Source organism: Taeniopygia guttata, chromosome 23, assembly GCF_048771995.1.
Source record: "Taeniopygia guttata chromosome 23, bTaeGut7.mat, whole genome shotgun sequence".
NCBI lineage: Eukaryota > Metazoa > Chordata > Aves > Passeriformes > Estrildidae > Taeniopygia > Taeniopygia guttata.
The window spans coordinates 2029325-2049176 of NC_133048.1; the positions used below are offsets into that span (position 1 = coordinate 2029325).

The 19852-nt window shown below is 51.1% G+C and overlaps 1 protein-coding gene across 2 annotated transcripts in view; it reads left to right on the forward strand.

Moving 5' to 3' along the window:
• Positions 1 to 19852, forward strand: part of CSMD2 (CUB and Sushi multiple domains 2) — a 224638-nt gene that overhangs the window by 196847 nt on the left and 7939 nt on the right. For both annotated transcript variants that reach the window (XM_030290568.4, XM_030290570.4), the window contains 15 exons: positions 1187 to 1360; positions 2024 to 2197; positions 3339 to 3512; positions 4313 to 4501; positions 6182 to 6355; positions 7428 to 7610; positions 8319 to 8495; positions 10832 to 11011; positions 12535 to 12708; positions 13682 to 13855; positions 14242 to 14315; positions 15546 to 15657; positions 16083 to 16262; positions 17462 to 17527; positions 19141 to 19302. In XM_030290568.4, coding sequence (XP_030146428.4) covers positions 1187 to 1360; positions 2024 to 2197; positions 3339 to 3512; positions 4313 to 4501; positions 6182 to 6355; positions 7428 to 7610; positions 8319 to 8495; positions 10832 to 11011; positions 12535 to 12708; positions 13682 to 13855; positions 14242 to 14315; positions 15546 to 15657; positions 16083 to 16262; positions 17462 to 17527; positions 19141 to 19302 — 2367 coding nt within the window. The remainder of the gene's footprint in view (positions 1 to 1186; positions 1361 to 2023; positions 2198 to 3338; positions 3513 to 4312; positions 4502 to 6181; positions 6356 to 7427; positions 7611 to 8318; positions 8496 to 10831; positions 11012 to 12534; positions 12709 to 13681; positions 13856 to 14241; positions 14316 to 15545; positions 15658 to 16082; positions 16263 to 17461; positions 17528 to 19140; positions 19303 to 19852) is intronic.

A 19852-nucleotide genomic window follows, 5' to 3' on the forward strand; every position in this document is an offset into this window, starting at 1 on the left:
GAGACAGCAGAGCTGCTGGAAGAGAGCTGGGATGCAGGGAGGCTCCTGGATGTGATTCCTGGTTTAATCCCAGCACTTCTCTGGGATCTCAAGCCCTTCAGCTCAGCTGCTGCTGTGGGGTCCCAGCAGCTTCTCTGTCACAGCTGCTCTGAAGTCAGGGCTTTTAAGGAGGGAAAATAAAGAATTCTGCTGTCAAGCCTCAGCTCTCACACAAACACCAGGTTTACAAGGGTAACAGTGTCACCTGCAAATCAAACCCAACGGGGCACACCAGCAGCTCTCAGTTGTTCTGACACCACTGCTGTGCTTTGCATCTCTCCTTTTGTCAGAGGTGGAGGGTTTTTCTCTCCAAGTGCACGCAGAGGCTGCAAAATCTCTCCTTCCCTGCTGCCTGCCTTTGTTTGTGGAGCTGTGACTGCTGGCATGGGTGACAGATGTACTTTTCCCCCTGCCAGCTCTTCCTGTGGATCCGGGAGCAGGAGCCTGACCTCCTTTTGTTCCCTCAGCCTTATTGCCACCTAAATCCAAGTGACAGGATCTTGGCAGTGCCCCGAGGTCAGGAGCACCCAGCGGGAGCTCCAGAGGGTTTGCAGAGCTGGAAGGCAGAGAAAATAGAGATAAAATGAAGAGTTGTGAGGGGGAGTTGGGTTTGCAGGGGCTCCTGCATCCCACAAATGCAGCTGGGATCTGCAGATCCTGGGGTTTTGGCTTGTGGGGGAAAGCTGGGTGTCACTTTTAATTGGAAACTTTGTGCCACTCCAAGGTCAGGCTGGACAGGGCTTGGAGCAACCTGGCCTAGTGGGAGATGTCCCCACTCATGGCTTTTAAGGTCCCTTCCCACCCACCCCATTCCATGATTCTGTGGGTTTTCTGGGAATCAGGCTTCCTGCTGCATCCAGCAATGGTAATGGCAGAAAAACTTTCCTGTGTGAGGAAGTCCTGGTGTGAAAAAATCCTTTGGTTCCTTCCCAGCCTGTCTTTAGTGCTTCCCTCATGTCCTGAAGCATAAATGTCAGCAGCTCTTATTTTTGTCACCTTGTCTAACATGGCTCTGCATGGAATGATTATAATTCCTGGAATTATTTAACAAACTTTCCCACTCCAGCAATAACTCCTGGTGCTGTGCCTGGATGCATTCCTCCAAAACCCAGCCTGCTCTCTGACTATCCTTTGGGATTTATCCTAGTTATCTCCTGTGGGGACCTGCCCACCCCTCCCAACGGGAACAAGATCGGGACCCTCACCAGTTACGGGGCCACTGCCATCTTCTCCTGCAACACTGGCTACACCCTGGTGGGCTCCCGGGTCCGGGAGTGCATGGCCAACGGGCTCTGGAGCGGGGCTGAGGTCCGGTGCCTGGGTAGGTATCCCTGGGAAGCTCCTGCTGGCACCCAGGGGCTGTGGGGAGGGCACCTCGGGAGGGACACGAGGGTTTTAGGGACTGATATGACGTTTGAAGTGGATGTAAAAGGGAGGGAGAGTTTGATTCCTGCATCTTCAGTAGGTGTGAGGGAGAGTTTTGGGATGGGGATGTTTGTTCATGGCAGCAGAGTCTTGAGTTAACAGCCTGGAGCTGAAAGAGAACGGGGTTGGATGTTGGGATGTGTTCTTCACTATAAACAGCAGGTATGGATTGCCCAGAGGAGCTGAGGCTGCCCCAGCCCTGGAAGTGTCCAAGGAGATGTTGGACAGCGTGACCAGGGATGGTGGAAGGTGTCCCTGTGGACAACCCTTACGTTCCTTTCCAACCCAAACCAGTCTGGGCATCGTGAGCCCCATCCATGCCCAGAAAAGCTCTCTCCCAACATGGCCCATCTTTTGGCTGAGCCACACCCTCTTATTGTAAATCAGTTTCTAATCAGTTTCTAATAAACACCTGGTCTCCCCTGCAAGGTTGGGGGGGTGCTAATACAAACAAGCATAATCTAACAAATATCCAATATTACACATTTTATATAAGGAATGGCGCGAATTACGTTTACTCTACATAACAAGATAATTCCTGCTGTTCCCCCTCTTCCAGCCGGGCACTGCGGCGTGCCCAGCCCCATTGTGAACGGGCAGATCAACGGGGAGAACTACAACTACCGGGGCAGCGTGGTGTACCAGTGCCAGCCCGGCTTCCGCCTCATCGGCATGTCCGTGCGCATCTGCCAGCAGGACCACCGCTGGTCCGGGAAGACGCCTGTCTGTGTGCGTAAGTACTTGTCATTCCTTCAGCCCTGCCAGGGAAAATTCCAGCCAGGAGGGCCTGGAAGGGGCTGTGGAAGGGGTTGTGGAAAGGGCTGGGCAGAGCTCACACCCCCGAGGTGTGGGACAGTCCTGCACACATGTTCAGGGTGGTTTAAATGGATAAATCACACAGGACTCCATTTTCTCCATGCAGGAGAAAACCTATTCTTCATCCACATAACTAATTTTTATACAGTTTCACAGACCCCAAATGTGATTCCAGTTGGTTTGCACCTTTCTGGCCAATTACTTTATTGGTTAGTAAAAGAGATTTGACTTGTCCATCAAGTCTTTCTATTCTTAAATTCCTGTGTGTGTAAGTACTCGTCATTCCTTCAGCCCTGCTGGGGAACATTCCAGCCAGGAGGGCCTGGAAGGGGCTGTGGAAGGGGCTGTGGAAAGGGCTGGGCAGAGCTCACACCCCCGAGGTGTGGGGTGGCCATGCACGCGTGTTCGGGGTGGTTTTCTATCAGCATAAATCACGCAGGACTCCCATTTTCTTTATGAAGGATAAAACCTATTCTTTATTCACATAACTCATTTTTATACAGTTTTACAGAGCCCATCTGTGATTCCAATTGGTTAGTAGCTTTCTGACCAGTACTTTATTGGTTATTACTTGTCCATCAAGTCTTTCTATTCTTAATTTCTTGTGTGCGTAAGTACTTGTCATTCCTTCAGCCCTGCTGGGGAACATTCCAGCCAGGAGGGCCTGGAAGGGGCTGTGGAAGGGGTTGTGGAAAGGGCTGGGCAGAGCTCACACCCCCGAGGTGTGGGGTGGCCATGCATGCATGTTCGGGGTGGTTTTCTATCAGCATAAATCACGCAGGACTCCCATTTTCTTTATGAAGGATAAAACCTATTCTTTATTCACTGCTGCCTGGAGAGGGATGCAGGGAATTCCTGGGTGCAGGGAATTCCTGGTGCAAATAAAACCTACAAAAATCTCCTCTTAAATGTCTCAACAAAACAGGCCCCAAATCTTTGGGTTTTGGGATTGATGTGCGGGGTTTTTATGCTCTCCTCCCTTCACAATTTTTTCCCAATGAATAATCCACTTTTTCTCCAGGAATAAACCCGGTGACATTTCCTTTTTGTGCTTGCAGCCATCACCTGTGGCCACCCTGGCAACCCCCCCAACGGCCTCACCCAGGGCTCCCAGTTCAACCTCAACGACGTGGCCAAATTCCAGTGCAACCCCGGCTTCCGCCTGGAGGGAGCTTCCCAATCCCAGTGCCTGGCCAACGGCCAGTGGAGCAGCACCCTGCCCGCCTGCCGAGGTCGGTCTGGGCTCTCCTTTGGGATTTCTCCATCTTCCCAAGCCAGAAATCCCTGGAAACCACCCAGGGGATGTTGGAGATTCCAGGGACGCTGGAAATCCCATGGGATTTTCTCACCTCCAAGGGGTTGGAGGGTGTTGGAAAAGGAAATTTGGGATCAGACCCAGATTTGGGGTTAGAGGGTGTTAAAGGCAGGCACAACCCTACAAACACACCCTGTGGTCACAATCCTTGAGGTCACAATCCATGGAAAATCAGGATCTCTCCTCTGCTCCCCCAAATCACCTTGTCCAACCTCCTCGTTTATCTTCCCAGGAAATATCTTCCCACAGCTTTGTGCAGAGCCCTCTTCCCTGTTTCCCATGGGATCAGCACTCAGGTTCACTTCCCAAATCCCCTGCACTCCCTCCCTCTGCATTCCCCACATCCAGGAGCTCTGGCCACGCTGGATTATCGGTCATTCCCTGCTGGATGATGGAAATCCCAGTTTGGGATCAGTTATTCCCACCTGGATAATCAAAATCCCAGTTTGGGGCTGGAGATCCAGCCTCTGCTGCTGGGTCAGAACCTGCAGGATTGCCTGGACTCCATTTTTCCCCCCTTTTCACCACAAATTTTTCCACTCTCACCCTCAAAAATCTCACAGGGGGCGAAAAAAACCCTTAAATCACAGCATAAAATCTTCGATTTCCCACCTTTTTTCCTGCTTTTTTTTTTTTTTTTTTTGAGAACCCCACATTTTTCTGCCCCACCCTTTGCTTCCTGTTATTTTTGGGTGTTGTTCTGTTGTTTGTTTGCAGTTGTGAACTGTTCTGACCCCGGGCACCTGGAAAACAGCGTCCGGCAAGTGCAGCCGAGCGGCCCCCACAGGTTCAGCTTCGGCACCACCGTGTCCTATCAGTGCATCCACGGATTTTATTTGTTGGGATCGCACGTCCTGACGTGCCAGGGCGATGGCACGTGGGACAGAGCCCTCCCCCAGTGCCTTTGTAAGTGGCCCCAACCCTCCCTGTCCATCCCACGGATTCATGAGGGAAAATCCCCCCTAAAAAATCCACGTGGGAATTATCACAGTGGTTTCAGGAATTTCCCAGGGAAGGGGGTTTGGGGTTGAGGAGAGGGATCCAGCTGAGGGCATTCTCTGTGTAGGGACAGGTGGAATCCCAGTGGATTTTGGGGGATTCTAGGTGGAATCCCCATGGATTTTGGGGGATTCCAGGTGGAATCCAAATGGATTTTGCAGGATACCAGGTGGAATTCCATTAGGTTTTGGGATTTGAGAAAAGGATTCTGCTGGAGGGTTTTTTTTGTGTAAGGACAAGTGGATCCCAATGGATTTTGGAGGATTCCAGGTGGAATCCCAGTGGATTCTTGGGGATTCCAGGTGGAATCCCAGTGGATTCTGGGGGATTCCAGGTGGAATCCCAGTGGATTCTGGGGGATTCCAGGTAGAATGCCAATGGATTTTGGGGGATTCCAGGTGGAATCCCAATGGGTTTTGGCGTTAGAGGAAAGGATCCTGCTGGAAGGGGTTCTCTGTGTAGGGACAGGTGGAATCCCAGTGGATTTAGGGGATTCCAGGGGGAATACTAATGAATTTTGGGGGATTCCAGGTCGAATCTCAGTGGATTTGGGGGATTCCAGATGGAGTCCCAGTGGATTTTGGGGTTTGAGGAAAGGATCTTACTAGAAGGGGTTCTCTGTGTAGGAAAAGGCAGATCCCAATGGATATTGAGGAATTCCAGGTGGAATCCCAATGGATTTTGGGGTTTGAGGAGAGGATCCAGCTGGGATGGTGCAGGTGGAGAGGGCAGGAGCAGCTCTGGAGCACAGGGAGGGCTCACCTGAGTGAGTGGAAACTCACCTGAGTGAGTGAGGGCTCACTTGAGTGAGTGAGTCCTGTCTTGCACTGGGAATTTGGGATCCAGAGAGGATTTTAGCTGCCTCAGGGAGGTGCAGGCAGGAGCAGCCCCACTCCCAGCATGACCAGTTTGTCCCTTTGGGCACTAAACCAGCTGCAATTCCATTCCCTGCCCTCGGGAATGGCCTCGGAACTCCGGAAATTCCAATTGGCTTGAGCTGTTCCAAAGCTGGGATTGTTCCTTTTGTTTTTTCCATGTTTATCCCTCCTCACCAAATCCTACCGAGCAGCTTTGGGCACATTTTCCTTTCCTTTTGTCCTGTCCTCACCCCTTGCATGGATCCTGGGGAATTGGTGAGTGATGATCCATGTTCCCACAGCTGGGAGGGAATTCCTGTTAAAACCCTGATCCCAGACTCCCTCAGCACCCTTGAGTACAAGGGATCTCCTTTCTTAAAATGTTGGGATCTGGAGGATTTGGAAACCCAGGTCAGTTTTACCACTGATTCTGTGTATTCCTGGGATTAAATGTTTAAAAAAAAAAATATATAGATTTTCCCATGTTTTTGTTTCCCGTGTGTTGAACTTCCCTGTGAGGGTGGGGAGGCCTTGGCACAGGTGCCCAGAGCAGTTGGAAGTGTCCCCATCCCTGAAGGTGTCCAAGGCCAGGCTGGACAGGGCTTGGAGCAAGCTGGGATAGGGAAAAGCATCCCTGCCCATGGAAAGGGTTGGAATGAATAGATATTTAAGGTCCCCCCAAGCTGTAATTCTGGAATCCCCGGGTGCTGAAGCTGTGTCTCTCTTGCAGTGGTGTCGTGTGGCCACCCCGGGTCCCCTCCCCACGCGCAGATCTCGGGGGACAAGCACACGGTGGGCTCCGTGGTCAGGTACAGCTGCCTGGGCAGGCGCACGCTGGTCGGCAATGCCACGCGGATGTGCCAGCTGGACGGGCGCTGGAGCGGCTCCCTGCCACACTGCTCGGGTGAGGGGCTCGGGAGGGCACTGCCAGGGCACCCGGCCCTGATCAGCTAGCCACGGTCAGCTAGCCACAGTCAGCTAGCCACAGTCAGCTAGCCATGGTCACCCATTCATAGTCAGCTAACCATGGCCATCCATTCATGGTCACCCAGCCACGACCAGCTAGCCACGGTCAGCTAGCCATGGTCACCCAGCCGTGGTCACTTGTTCATGGTCACTCGTTCATGGTCACCCATTTGTGGTCACCCAGCCATGGTCATCTGTTCATGGTCAGCTAGCCATGGTCACCCATTTATGGTCACCCATTCATGGTCAGCTAGCCGTGGTCATCCATTTATGGTCACCCATTTATGGTCACCAGTTCATGGTCACCCATTCATGGTCACCCAGCCATGGTCAGCTAGCCATGGTCACCCATTTATGGTCACCAGTTCATGATCACCCAGCCATGGTCATCCATTTATGGTCACCCATTTATGGTCACTTGTTCAAGGTCACCCATTCATGGTCACCCAGCCATGGTCACCCATTCATGATCACCCAGCCATGGTCATCCATTTATGGTTACCCATTTATGGTCACTTGTTCATGGTCACCCATTCATGATCACCCAGCCATGGTCAGCTAGCCATGGTCATCCATTCATGGTCACCTGTTCATGGTCATTTATTCATGGTCACCTGTTTGTGGTCACCCCTCCGTGGTCACCCAGCCATGGTCATCATCTTCCACCCATCATCACCTTCCCTTCCCTGAACTTCCCGAACCCTTCCCCTTTCCCTTTTCCCTCCCTCACTCCAGCCCCTCCTCGTTCCCTGAGTTCTGGCTGCTCAGGGCTGGCTTGGAGCACGTGGGAATTCCTTGTGGACATCCCTGGGGCTGGAGGCTCCACCTTGGCATTCAGGAATTGTGGCCACCTTTGCATCCAGCTCAAAACCGAGGGGCTGCTGGAACCGGGAAATGCCCAGTTTGGAATTCCACTGCTCTGCTGGGGGTGGAATTCCCGATGAGGGTGACAAGGGACACGAGCCACCATCCCCTGGTGGTTCTGGTGACCCTGTGCTCTCCCCGGGCAGGGGGCAGCCAGGGCGTGTGCGGCGACCCCGGGATCCCTTCCCACGGGATTGGGCTGGGGGACGCCTTCGACGTGGGCAGCGTGGTGAGGTTCAGCTGCGAGCCCGGCTACACCCTGCGGGGCTCCTCCGAGAGGACCTGCCATCCCAACGGCTCCTGGAGCGGCACGCAGCCGGAATGCGAAGGTACTCCTGTGCCTCAGTGTCCCCGGGACTGCCCCGGTGTCCCCAGAGCTGCCCCAGTGTCCCCGGGACTGCTCTGATGTCCCCAGAGCTGTTCTGGTGTCTGCAGGATTTCTCTGGTGTCCCCAGAACTGCCCTGATGTCCACAAGACTGTCCCAGTGTCCCTAGGATTGCCCTGGTGTCCCCACAGCAGCCCTGGAGTCCCCAGAGTTGCCCCAATGTCCCCAGAATATCTCCAGTGTCCCCAGAACTGCCCAGTGTCCCCAGAATTCCTTTGATGTCCCCAGAATTCCTTTGATGTCCCCAGAATTCCTCCTGTGTTGCCAGGACTGCCCCAGTGTCCCCAGGATTGCTCTGATGTCCCCAGAATTGCTCTGATGTCTCCAGAGCAGCCCTGGAACCCCCAGAGTTGCCTCAGTGTCCCCAGAATTCCTTTGATGTCCCTGGAACTCCTCCTGTGTCGCCAGGACTGCTCCAGTGTCCCCAGAATTCCTCTGATATCCCCAGGACTTCTCTGGTGTCCCCAGAAGTGTTCTAGTGTTCCCAGAATGGTTCTGGTGTCCCCAAAAGTGATCTCATGTCCCCAGAACGTCTCTGATGTCCCCAGAACCTGCCTTTACTGGGGACAGGCGATGCAGGCGGAGCCCCGTGGAGCTGTGGGGCGTTGTTCGGTTCCCTGGCTCACTCTCCTTTGCCGCTTCCCTCGGCAGTGATCTCCTGCGGGAACCCCGGGACGCCCAGCAACGCCAGGGTGATCTTCAACGACGGCCTGGTGTTCTCCAGCTCCATCATCTACCAGTGCAGGGAAGGGTTTTATTCCACAGGGGTGCTGAGCAGGCACTGCACCGTCAACGGCACCTGGACCGGGACCAGCCCCGAGTGCACTGGTGAGCGCTGCCGGTGCCCTGGAATCTGTGGTATTGATAATTCTGAGATTGTAGAAAGTCTCTGTCTGTCAGCCCCGCTGCCAAAGCAGAAGCCATAATTGGTCTGTGCTGTTTCAAGGTTGTTTATTCTGTTTATCTCTAACATGTTCTGCTGCCCTGCCGCAGCTCTGTCCTGCAGGGCAGCGTGTGGGGCTCTGCCCTCAGTGGGATGGTACAAACATTAAATACCACAAACTACCTGTGCTGGATTTACAATAACGTGCCAATATCTGTCACCTACGTTGGACAGTGTGTCCCCAGCCTGAACCAACAGAAAAATGCCAACACCACAGTGAGACATGGAGGGCATGAAGAAGGAGAAAAAGGACAAGGCACACCCAATTTCCTCCATCTTGTCCCCTTTGGACCCTTTATCTAGAATCCTAAAATTTTACTTTTGCACCCGTGCCACACTTAATTATTACTTATATCAAACCCTCAGAGCTTGTAATTGATCCTGTAAGATTGAAAACTCTTTTCCATGGACAGAGATCACAGCCAGTGTCTCTGGGGGCTCTGTCCAGGGGGGTTCTAACCCCTGCCAGGGCAGCCAGAGGGAAGCCCTGGATTCCCACAGTGCCCCAACTTTTGGCTTTTATATTTTTCACACTCTGTGCTGCTTTAGTGTGCAATTCTGAGCTTTGTTTTAGGGCATGGTGAGCTCTCTTCACAGAGTAGAGACAAAACAATTCCTTCTCCAGCTGGGGACCAAAGACAAATAATCCAAATCTCAGCCCCAAGAGAAACAACGCAGGCTGGAGAGAGAAAAACATGTTGGGATTTCATTACCTAAAGGTGTAATTGGACAATGAACTCCTGTGAAAAACGCCAATCACTTGGGTTTTAAAATTTTAAAAGTTTAATAATAATGAAATGGTTATAAAAATAGTAATACAAATAGAGTAATAAAGTTTAGAGTTAGGACAGTTACAAGGCAATAAAAAGCAAAGAATTACGGACGTCCGGATGCTCTCGGACACTGAGTCATGACAAGCATGACTTGTGAACAAAGGAATAACCTTAAAAGAAACAGCCTGTTGCATATTCATATATCTCATACATGATGCATTAATTCCTTGCAAATTAAGAATTTTCTGGGTTTTGTCAACTTCTTGGCCTTAATCCTGGTGGTTCCATAAAGACAGAGAGAAGGTGGAAGAATGTTTGTCATTTCTCATAAGGAGGCAGGAACTCTTTGTCCTGTGCTGTTATCTCTGTGCAGAGTTTCTTGATTATCTCATCTCTTGCTTGAGTTAGTAAAAAAATCCTACATGTCAGAATTTCCATTTTAACATTATGTTGTAACCTAAAACTACATTTAACAGACTACTTAAGAGAATACAGCACAACTTTCTAACATTACACATATAATATTCATTGTAATATTTGCAAAAAGCCAATCATAAAATACACATTTTTCACAGCTCCAATATGCAAATGAACCAGAAATTATAAAAATGTGAGACTTTGTAAGCAGTCATCCATTATAAAAGTCATCACACTTTTATAAGTTTGGGCAATTTGCATATTGGGGGTTCATCTTTGAATTACAGCTTCAGTTAATAAAGTAATTTTACCCCAAGTTTGCTCCCCTCACTCACTTTTGTTCACTACTCTTGAGGCCTGAGGCAGTGAGGTGTCCTTGATTGCCAGGCCTGGAGAGGAATTGTTGTGTCTGCCAAAAAGGGAAAGCAGCAGCTCACACTGTGTGTGGAGTTTGGAGTTGTGCACTAAAGAACTGCAGGATTACAAAGATATAAAATAGAAAAGCTCAAATTCTAAGGCACCAACACATGAGTGGCACCCTGAGAAACTCCTAAAGCCTGGCCTGGCACCAGCAGCAGCTCAGGGAATTCTGCTGGGATCTAATGGAAAAAATCTTGCTCTGGGGTTGTCTTTTTCCATGGAGGGAGCTCTGGAATAATTTTGGGAGTGGATGTTGGCCGAGCTCTCTGGGGCTGCTCCTGAGGGTGATGTTCCTGGGGCATGGATGTGTGTGACCTCGGGGCTGGGAGCTGGGTGGTGACAAAGGTGGATTTACGTCAGAGGCAGTGACTTTAAGTGGGGAGTGCTTTGGGCAAACTGCTTTCCCTTCACCCAGGTTTGACCTGGATTTGCTTTAATGTTTAATGAGTGTTAATCCAGCTCCTTTCTAATGAGCCATTAAGCTCCAGCCCAGTGTGCTACAAACCTGCTCCACATTTAACTGCTTAAACTCCACCTGGAAAAACACTCAGAACCAGCACAGGTGTGGTTCCAGCTGCCAGAAATTCTCCTTTTTTCCCTTTCCTCGGCAGTGATCAACTGTGGAGACCCCGGCGTGCCGGCCAACGGGCTCAGGCTGGGCAGCGACTTCACCTACAACAAATCCGTGGTGTTCCAGTGCACTCCTGGCTTCATGATGGAGTCAGACAGAGCAGCTGCCCTCACCTGCACCAAGGACCGCACCTGGAACGGCACCAAACCCGTCTGCAAGGGTAGGAACCCTGCAGGTGCTGCAGGAGACAACTCCCAGAGTTTCCCTGGAAGCCTGGCTGGGCGTTCCTCAGCTCCCTCATTCCACACAAAGTTTGGCATCTGTCAGGGAGCAGCAGCACCTTGCTGTCTTCAGGGCTATCAGTCCGTGCCTGGGAGGGAGGGAAGGAGTTGCTCTTCTTCAAAGCCCAGGGAGTAAAGTGATTTTGCACAAAAACTCGGATCAAGCTCAGATAAAATATTGTGTTTTTCCAGCAGACGCTGTGCTGGCATCGCCCAGGAACATCTGAAAAATGTTCCCTGCGAGGCTTTTCATTATTCTGAGACGGCTCCTGTGGTTCAGAGATAGAAAAGGGAAATAGGAAAGCAGTGGCTGGGCAAGCTGGATCTCTTTTCCTCACCCCCAGCACAGATAAAATATGTAGCAGCGTCTCTGCATTCCTTTAAAAATCTGGAAAATTCACCTGTCACTGAGCTGATACAAAAACAGGCCACATAAAAACCCTGAAATGCACTCCAGCTCCTTCAGAGTCTGTAAAGAGCAATTCTTCCTCTCCTTTTTCATTCTCTGCACTGAGCAAATGCTGCAGAAATGATCCACAGCGTGGCCAGGAGTCTCATTTGGAGGCACAGGTTTAGCTCCTCTGAGCTGCAAAAATGTCATCTCCAAACGCCCCAGAGTGGGTGAAAACCCGACAGGTTGTGCCTCCAACTGCTCATCTGAGCCTCAGCCAGGTTGTCCAAAATGTGTGAATCTTTGGGGAAATCTGGGATGAGCTTTCACACCACGTCAGGGCAGATTTTTACCTTCAGCTGAGAACGAGCATAGACTTCAAAATGGGATTTGTAGAGATGTTGAGGAGAAAGTTTTTCCTCCAGAGGGTGGTGGGGCACTGAGCAGGCTCCCCAGGGGATGAGCACAGCCCGAGATCTCAAGGAATATTTGGACAAAGCTCTCGGGGATGCACAGGGTGGGATTTTGGGGTGTCTGTGCAGGGCCGGGGGTTGGACTGGATGAGCCTCATGGATCCCTTCCCATGGGATATTTCATGATTTGGGATTGAACTCCAGACTTTGCAGGGTTTGACCCCTCTTTGTGCCAATCCTGGGAGAAGCTCTTGAAGAGCACGAGGTGACTTCGCTCCTACGTGGAATTCTCTTGTTAATGGAAATAATTAAGTGGAGAGACCTGACTTTTCCCTTTTTCCTTCTCCTTCTCCTTTTCCTCTCCTCTTTCTCCTCGTCCTCTTTCTCCTCCTTCTCCTTTTTCTCCTTTTCCTCTTTCTCCTTCTCCTCGTTCTTCTCCTTTTCCTTTTCCTCCTTCTCCTCCTTCTTCTTCTCTTTCTTCTCCTTTTCCTTTTCCTTTTTCCTTTTCCTCCTTCTTCTTCTCCTTTTCCTTTTCCTCCTTCTCCTTTTTCTTCTCCTCCTTCTCCTCCTTCTCCTCCTTCTCCTCCTCTTTCTCCTCCTCCTCCTCCACCTTTATCCTTGTCCTTTCTCCTTCTCCTCCTTTTTCCTTCTCCTCCAGCCATCACCTGCAGGGCTCCCCAGGCCATTCCCAACGGGAAGGTGGTGGGATCCGATTTCAGCTGGGGTTCCAGCATCAGCTACGCCTGCCTCGAGGGCTACCAGCTGTCCCTGCCCGCGGTGCTCACCTGCGAGGGCAACGGCTCCTGGAGCGGGGAGATCCCCCAGTGCTTCCGTGAGTAGGCAGCTTCCCTCTTTCCCACCAGCAATCAGCAGGATTCTGCTTCAAATCCAGGTTTTTGGGGCTTTTCCCAACTTTTTTCCAAGTTCTGTGTCGCCGGTTTGGCAGCTGAGGGTTTAGGAGGATCTTGCTGTGCTTCCTGTCCTGTTCCTAAATGGAGTTTTCCATCAGCTGGAGCGGGAATTTTTGGTGCCATGGTGATGCTTCAGGAATCTGGAGCCAAAGTCTGGCTGCTCTCCCACCTCCCATGGTTGGTTTTTTGGGAGCCTTGGTTTGGCACCTGTAAGGAGGAGGCAGGGACACAAGTGGTCACTCCAGGGACACTGTTGGTCACTCTACCCCTGTGACAATGGGGTGAGGCCACATTTGGGAGGAATCGGGGCATTTTCCATGTTCCTGCCTACAAAACATCCTCAAAATGGGATGTTTGCCCTCAGTGACCCAATCTTCCGCCAAAAAATCCTTTGGCAAAGGGCACCATGTTGCAGCAGAAGTTGGGAATATTTTGTGAAGGCTGGGTGGGTTTGATACAACAGCAAACACCAAAAAAAAAAAAAAAAAGGGAAATTAAACATCTGATGCTAAAGGCAGCTCTGAGTTCCTTTTCCAGCTGCACAATATCCATTTTCATATTAAATCCCACAAACCCCTCACTGTTCCTCGCACCTTTCCCTGGATCTGGGATAATTAGCCGGCTTTCCTGTGATACAGAGCAAGGAACAAAGTGACACCGTGCAATTAGAGGAGAAAAAAGAGGGGGAAAAAAGGCAAATCAGGGGGAGAAGGTAGAAGTTAATTAACAGCCATTGACAAAAGGACATAATTACAAGGAATGCAGCCAGCAATGCCTTCTGCCACCCCCAATTCCCGAGTTATTCACTGAGTTGGATGGGCGGTGGTAGCCCAGGATGGGATGTGACATTCATGAGGGTTCTCTGGCCATGTCCTTGTCCCTTTGCTGTTGCAGCCGTGTTCTGTGGGGACCCGGGGACCCCGGCCCAGGGCAGGCGGGAGGACCGAGGCTTCACCTACCGCTCATCCGTGTCCTTCTCCTGCCTGGCCCCGCTGGTGCTGGTGGGGTCGGCGCGGAGGTTCTGCCAGTCCGACGGCACCTGGAGCGGGACCCAGCCCAGCTGCATCGGTAAGGGGGGCCCAGCTGCAGAGTTTGGGGCTCACTTTGCTTCCAATCCCAGCCCCGTGGTCCTTGGAGATCAGAGGGCAGGGAGGAGGATGGGATCGCCGTGGTGTTTGGAGCTTGGGATGGTCCTTGGGAGCAGAGGATGGACGTGGGGAAGAGTTGTCCTGATCCAAGGTGTGTGTTCCCAGTTTTTCTCCTGAGGGATGAAGGGCCTCTGGTTGCTTCGTGCTGCAGCAGGCAGGGATTTAAGAACGAGAAGATCCATGTTTTCCTTGTCTCTGTGTGTTCCTTCGGAGCCACATCCCGCCTGCGTTCCAGAGGTGCAGCAGGATCCGTGTGCCTGGAGGGGTCTGAGCCCTCCCGTAAATCCCTGTCCCTGTTTTTAACAGATCCCAGCCTCACAACGTGTGCAGATCCTGGAGTGCCTCTTTTTGGGATGCAGAACAATTCCCAGGGATACCAGGTATGGCCATGGAAGAGGGGTGCACCACAGAACCAGCCCTGCTCGGTCCTTGGCCTGTATTCACGTGTTCTCCCATGGACTCGTGTTATCCCATGGATTATTCACGTGTCCTCCCATGGATTCATGTGTCCTTCCATGGATTCGTGTTTCCTCCCATGGATTCATGTTTCCTCCCATGGATTCATGTTTCCTCCCATGGATTCATGTCTCCTCCCATGGGATTCACGTGTCCTCCCATGGATTCATGTGTCCTTCCATGGATTAATGTTTCCTCCCATGGATTAGTGTTTCGTCTCATGAATTATTGTGTCCTTCCATGGATTAATGTTTTCTCCCATGGATTCATGTTTCCTCCCATGGATTCGTGTTTCCTCCCATGGATTCATGTTTCCTCCCATGGATTCATGTCTCCTCACATGGACTCATGTCTCCTCACATGGATTCATGTGTTATCCAATGGGATTCATGTGTTACCCATGGAATTCATGTGTTATCCCATGGATTCATGTCTCCTCCCATGGATCCACATGTTCTCCATTGGATTCCAGTCTCCCCTCATGCATTAATGTCTCCTCCCGTGGATTCTGGTCTCCTTCTTCCATGGATTCTTGCATCTTTCCATGGATTATTGTGTCCTCCCATGAGTTCATGTCTCCTATCATGGATTCCTGTGTTATCCCATGGATTCATGTGTCCTCCCATGGATTCCTGTCTCCTCCTGGGAGCAGGACACCGCAATGTGCTCCATTAGCCCTCCGAGTGTGTTTGCACAGCATTAATTAGGCAGTGCATTGTATCTGAAATTAATTACAGTGATAATTAATAGTTGCTGCTATTCGCATTAATTCCCGTTCATTTTCAGGCCAAATCCTGCAGGTGCTTTTGCTAATCCCATCTCTCATCCAGCAGGAAATCATTGGAATGGGGACAAAAATCCCACAGTCACTCCCTGGGGGGCTCCATTCCCACCCATTCCCTGCCGGGATAGTGGATGCCAGAGTGGATCCTTCCGTTTTCCTGCTAATTAGTTACCTTCACCTTGGGGTTTAATGAATTAATTTTAGGTTTAACTAATTTGGGGACACCATAAGTGGGATTTTTGCTCAGCTGGGAGTGGAGCCGCTCCCGTGAGGGATGAGGTGGTGACAAGGAGATGGCCCCTTTGGAATTGCATGGGATGAAGGCCTGGGAATCCCTGGGAAGCTGAGTGATTGTCTCCTCCTGGGACAGGTGGGAAGCATCCTGTTCTTCAGGTGCCAGAAGGGATATCTCCTGCAGGGCTCCACCACCAGGACCTGCCTGCCCAACCTCACCTGGAGCGGCGTCCAGCCCGACTGCGTCCGTGAGTCCTGGCAATGCCACGGGGAGCTGGGGCCCTCAGACAGGCTTTGGAAAAGGAATTCTTGGGGGAAATGTGTTGGATTTGGGAATTGCAAAAGCAGTTTTTAGTCTGCACCAACACATGGCACTCACTCCTGGTTCAGAAGTGCTTCAGCGTCCTTTGGCTTTGTCTTTTTCCCTTAAGAATGGGGGTGGCCAATCCTGATTTTCAGCTCATCAAGCTGGAGCTTCATCAAGCTTCAGCCAGGAACAGAAACCCAGCATGGGAAGCTCCTCATTAATTCCTCCAACTGGGAGAAATCCCTGTGAGCTGTGGTGCAGAAGCTCTTCCAGGAGGGTTCCCCTGCCGACGTCACGGTGTCGCTTTTCGCCCTCCCTGTGCCCACCTGGGTGGTTTCTCTCACCTGTTTTCCCTGTCCCCTCCAGCCCACCACTGCAAGCAGCCCGAGACCCCATCCCACGCCAACGTGGGCGCCCTGGACCTGCCTTCCCTGGGCTACACCTTGATCTACTCCTGCCAGAGCGGCTTCTACCTCACCGGGGGCTCCGAGCACCGTACCTGCAAGGCCGACGGCAGCTGGACAGGGAAACCCCCCATCTGCATGGGTGAGGGGCTGGCAGGACCAGCTGGGCTCTGAGACTCTCCCCAGGGGCTCAGGTTGGAGATATCCTGGGCCTTGAGGTCCTTCAAAGGTGGTTTTCGAACTGTAGATGAACCCAAAATTCAATCTTGGAGTCAGAACTCCAAGGAAGGAGGGAGGTGTGAGGGAGGTGTTTTCAGCTGTGACTTTTTTCCATTAAAAGTTGTGGCCCAGCCTGATTTTCACTTGGTGGGAGGGTCTCCACTGTTGGTCTCCACAGCAGAATCCCAGAATTAGGTTGGAAAAGACCTTTGAGGTTATCAAGTCCAACTTGTGACCCAACACTCAAGTGCCACCTCCAGTCTTACCTTAAAGAGTCACCTGGGGATCCTCTGGGGAGTTTTGGGGTCTAGAGCCACCTGCACAGGACAAAAATTATTTATCTTCCCCACATTTTAGCTGCCACAGAGTCTTGGATGAGGAACATGCTCTGATCCATTGAAATGGAGCTCTGTGGCTCTCCTGGAGCAGGGTCACTCTGGACTGGAGCAGAGGGAAAGGCAGGATGGGCTGGGGACAGAGGCTGAAAGGCAGAGAGGGACCTGGGGGTGCTGAGGGACAGCAGCTGGACGTGAGCCAGGTGTGCCCAGGTAGCACCTGGCTGGGTCAGGGATGGACCAGCAGGAGCAGGGAGGGGATTGTCCCCAGTCCTGGCACTGTTGAGGGACACCTCGAGTGCTGTGTCCAGCTCTGAGTTCCTCCACTGGGACATGCAGGGGCTGGAGCGTGTCCAGGGAAGGGGAAGGAGCTGGAAAACTCCTGCTGGAGCAGAGGGGGCTCAGCCTGGAGAAAAGGAGGCTCAGGGGGGACCCTGTGGCTCTGCACAGCTCCTGACAGGAGGGGACAGCCGGGGGGGTCGGGCTCTGCTCCAGGGAACAGGGACAGGAGGAGAGGGAACAGCCTCCAGTTGAACCAGGAGAGGTTTAAATTAGATTTTAGGGAAAATTTCTCCATGGAAAGGGTGCTCAGGCCTTGGCAGGGGCTACCCAGAGAGGTTTAGAGTGCCCAAGGAAGGGCTGGAGGTGGCACTCAGAGCTCTGGGCTGGGTGACAAGGTGGGGATCGGGCACAGCTGGGACTGTGTGACCTTGGAGGGCTTTTCCAGCCTCGGGAATTCTGGCAGATCCCACAATACTGACCAGCTGTGCTTTGTCCCCCATCCCAGCCGACGTCCGTCCCAGCGGGAGGCCCGTGGGCACCGCGCGGGAGCCGCCGCTCGCCAAGGTCTCAGGTGAGACTTCAGGGGGCTCATCCCTGCCACCCCCTCAAATCCACCCTCCCAAATTCCTGGGGGGCTCATCCCTATGGACACATCCCTGCCACCCCCTCAAATCCAGCCTCCCAAATTCCTGGGTGGCTCATTCCCACAGTCACATCCCTGCCACCCCCTCAAATCCACCCTCCCGAATTCCTGGGGGGCTCATCCCCACAGACACATCCCTGCCACCCCCTCAAATCCACCCTCCCAAATTCCTGAGGGGCTCATCCTCACAGTCACATCCCTGCCACCCCCTCAAATCCACCCTCCCAAATTCCTGGGGGGCTCATCCCTACGGACACATCCCTGCCACCCCCTCAAATCCACTCTCCTTAATTCCTGGGTGGCTCATTCCCACAGTCACATCCCTGCCACCCCCTCAAATCCACCCTCCTGAATTCCACCCTTCAGAACTCCCTCCTTCCTATTCCCTGGAGAACAACCATGAGCTGTGTTGCCCTGATTTTTAAAAGTGTTCATTTTTCTTTTATAGTTAATTTGAAAGTTTTAAAGTTCTCATGAAACTTATTTAGGCTTCTGATCATGTTTACATGTTTGAGAGTCAGAGTTCCCACACAATTTCGTGTATAAATAGAATATTTACATATTTCTCTGCGGGTGAAGAGAAATGATTGATTGGTCTTGGACCAGTGTGGTTGGAGAGGTGGTAATTCCATCCTCCAATCCACGGTCACCTTTGGAATTTTATAAGTACCAGATGTTTGAATAAAACTGGGGTTTTTTCTCTTTTGAACTCACCAAGCTTCTGTGTACTCATTTCATGACCAATAGCGACAGAGCTGGACATCAACACCCACTGCCCTCCACAGAGCATTCCCTTCCAGGATTTTGTACATTTGACCTTTTTTATTTGAAGTTAACTCTTCCTAATAAATTATTTCGGGAGTTGGTTTGTTTTTAAAACTTTCCTTGCGTTTTTGGTCGCAACATGCAACTTAAAGTTTTGGCTTTGTCCCCCGTGGTGATGGCACAGAGCAGGTGGGATTTAAGATACTTAAAATACAAAACCTTTCAAAAATATTAATTTAAAACAATTTCATTATTGTCAGTTGTCACTGTCGAGGCAGGATGGGAATGAGAAGACTGATCAGAAGGCTGCTGAGAGTAAAACTCCGGTTTATTTAAAATACATCATTCTTTTATACAGAGCTTTGTGAGGACCAACTCCATTGGACCAATGGAAAAAAACCTGAGAGTAAAACTCTGGTTTATTCAAAATCCATCGCTCTTTTATACAGAGCTTCATGAGGACCAACTCCATTGGTGCTGAAGTGAAAACAACCCAAGCATTGGTGTACAGTGCTTGATGCACAGTGATAGAACTTAACTATAAACAATGTGAAAAACAAGAGAGATAAAGAATTATTTACATTCTTGTCCAGCTCTTTCCGAGGCTTCTGCCTGGCTAGAAACTCTCATTTCTCTCTTTGACTGAATCTGAGTCCCGCAGTCAGTGAATTCAAAGAAAGACAGAAATCCTGCTCAGTTTTTGGTTTTTTTTCCCTGATAAAATGGAAATGCTGCTGGTTTGGGTTTTTTTAATGCATCTCCCACTGTAATTCCAGTGCCTGCGGATGTGTTTGCAAGGAATTCCCTGTGGAAAGGCTCCTACGAGTACATGGGGAAGAAGCAGCCAGCCATGCTCTCTGTCACCAGCTTTGACCCTGCCACCAGCAAGGTCAACGCCACCTTGATCGACCACAGCGGGGTGGAGCTCCAGGTGTCGGGTGAGGGACACGCCGTGGCCTCAGGAGGGGTTGGCATTGGCACTGCCAGGGCAGGGACTGTCCCCTGCGCTGGCACAGCTGGGATCTCGTGGTGAAATCCAATTCTTGATGGTGTAGGTCGTGTTTTGTAGGATTATCAGAAGGTCTCGTGTCAGATCTTATTGGTGGACAGTATATTCACACTTAGTTTATTGGTCGGTCAGTGGTATTTTGCATGTCTTGTCAAACTTCTGTATTTTTAGGTACTTTACATATTTTTTCTACTCATTCTCATGAGACAGATCTTATTGTTTATACTGGTGCACTTATTTTTCACTCTTGGCATTTTAACAAATCTTTCATACCAAGATTGTTTTCTCATGGGAACTTGCAGCTATTAATTTAGGCCCGATTTTATGAGGCCTTTCTTTTATAATTTTTCTACTTTTCTATGACACTGGGACACCTCTAGGGCTGTGTCCAGTTCTGGTCACTCATGGCCAGAGAGACATTGAGGGGCTGGAGCGTGTCCAGAGAAGGGAATGGAGCTGGAGAAGGGTCTGGAGAACTC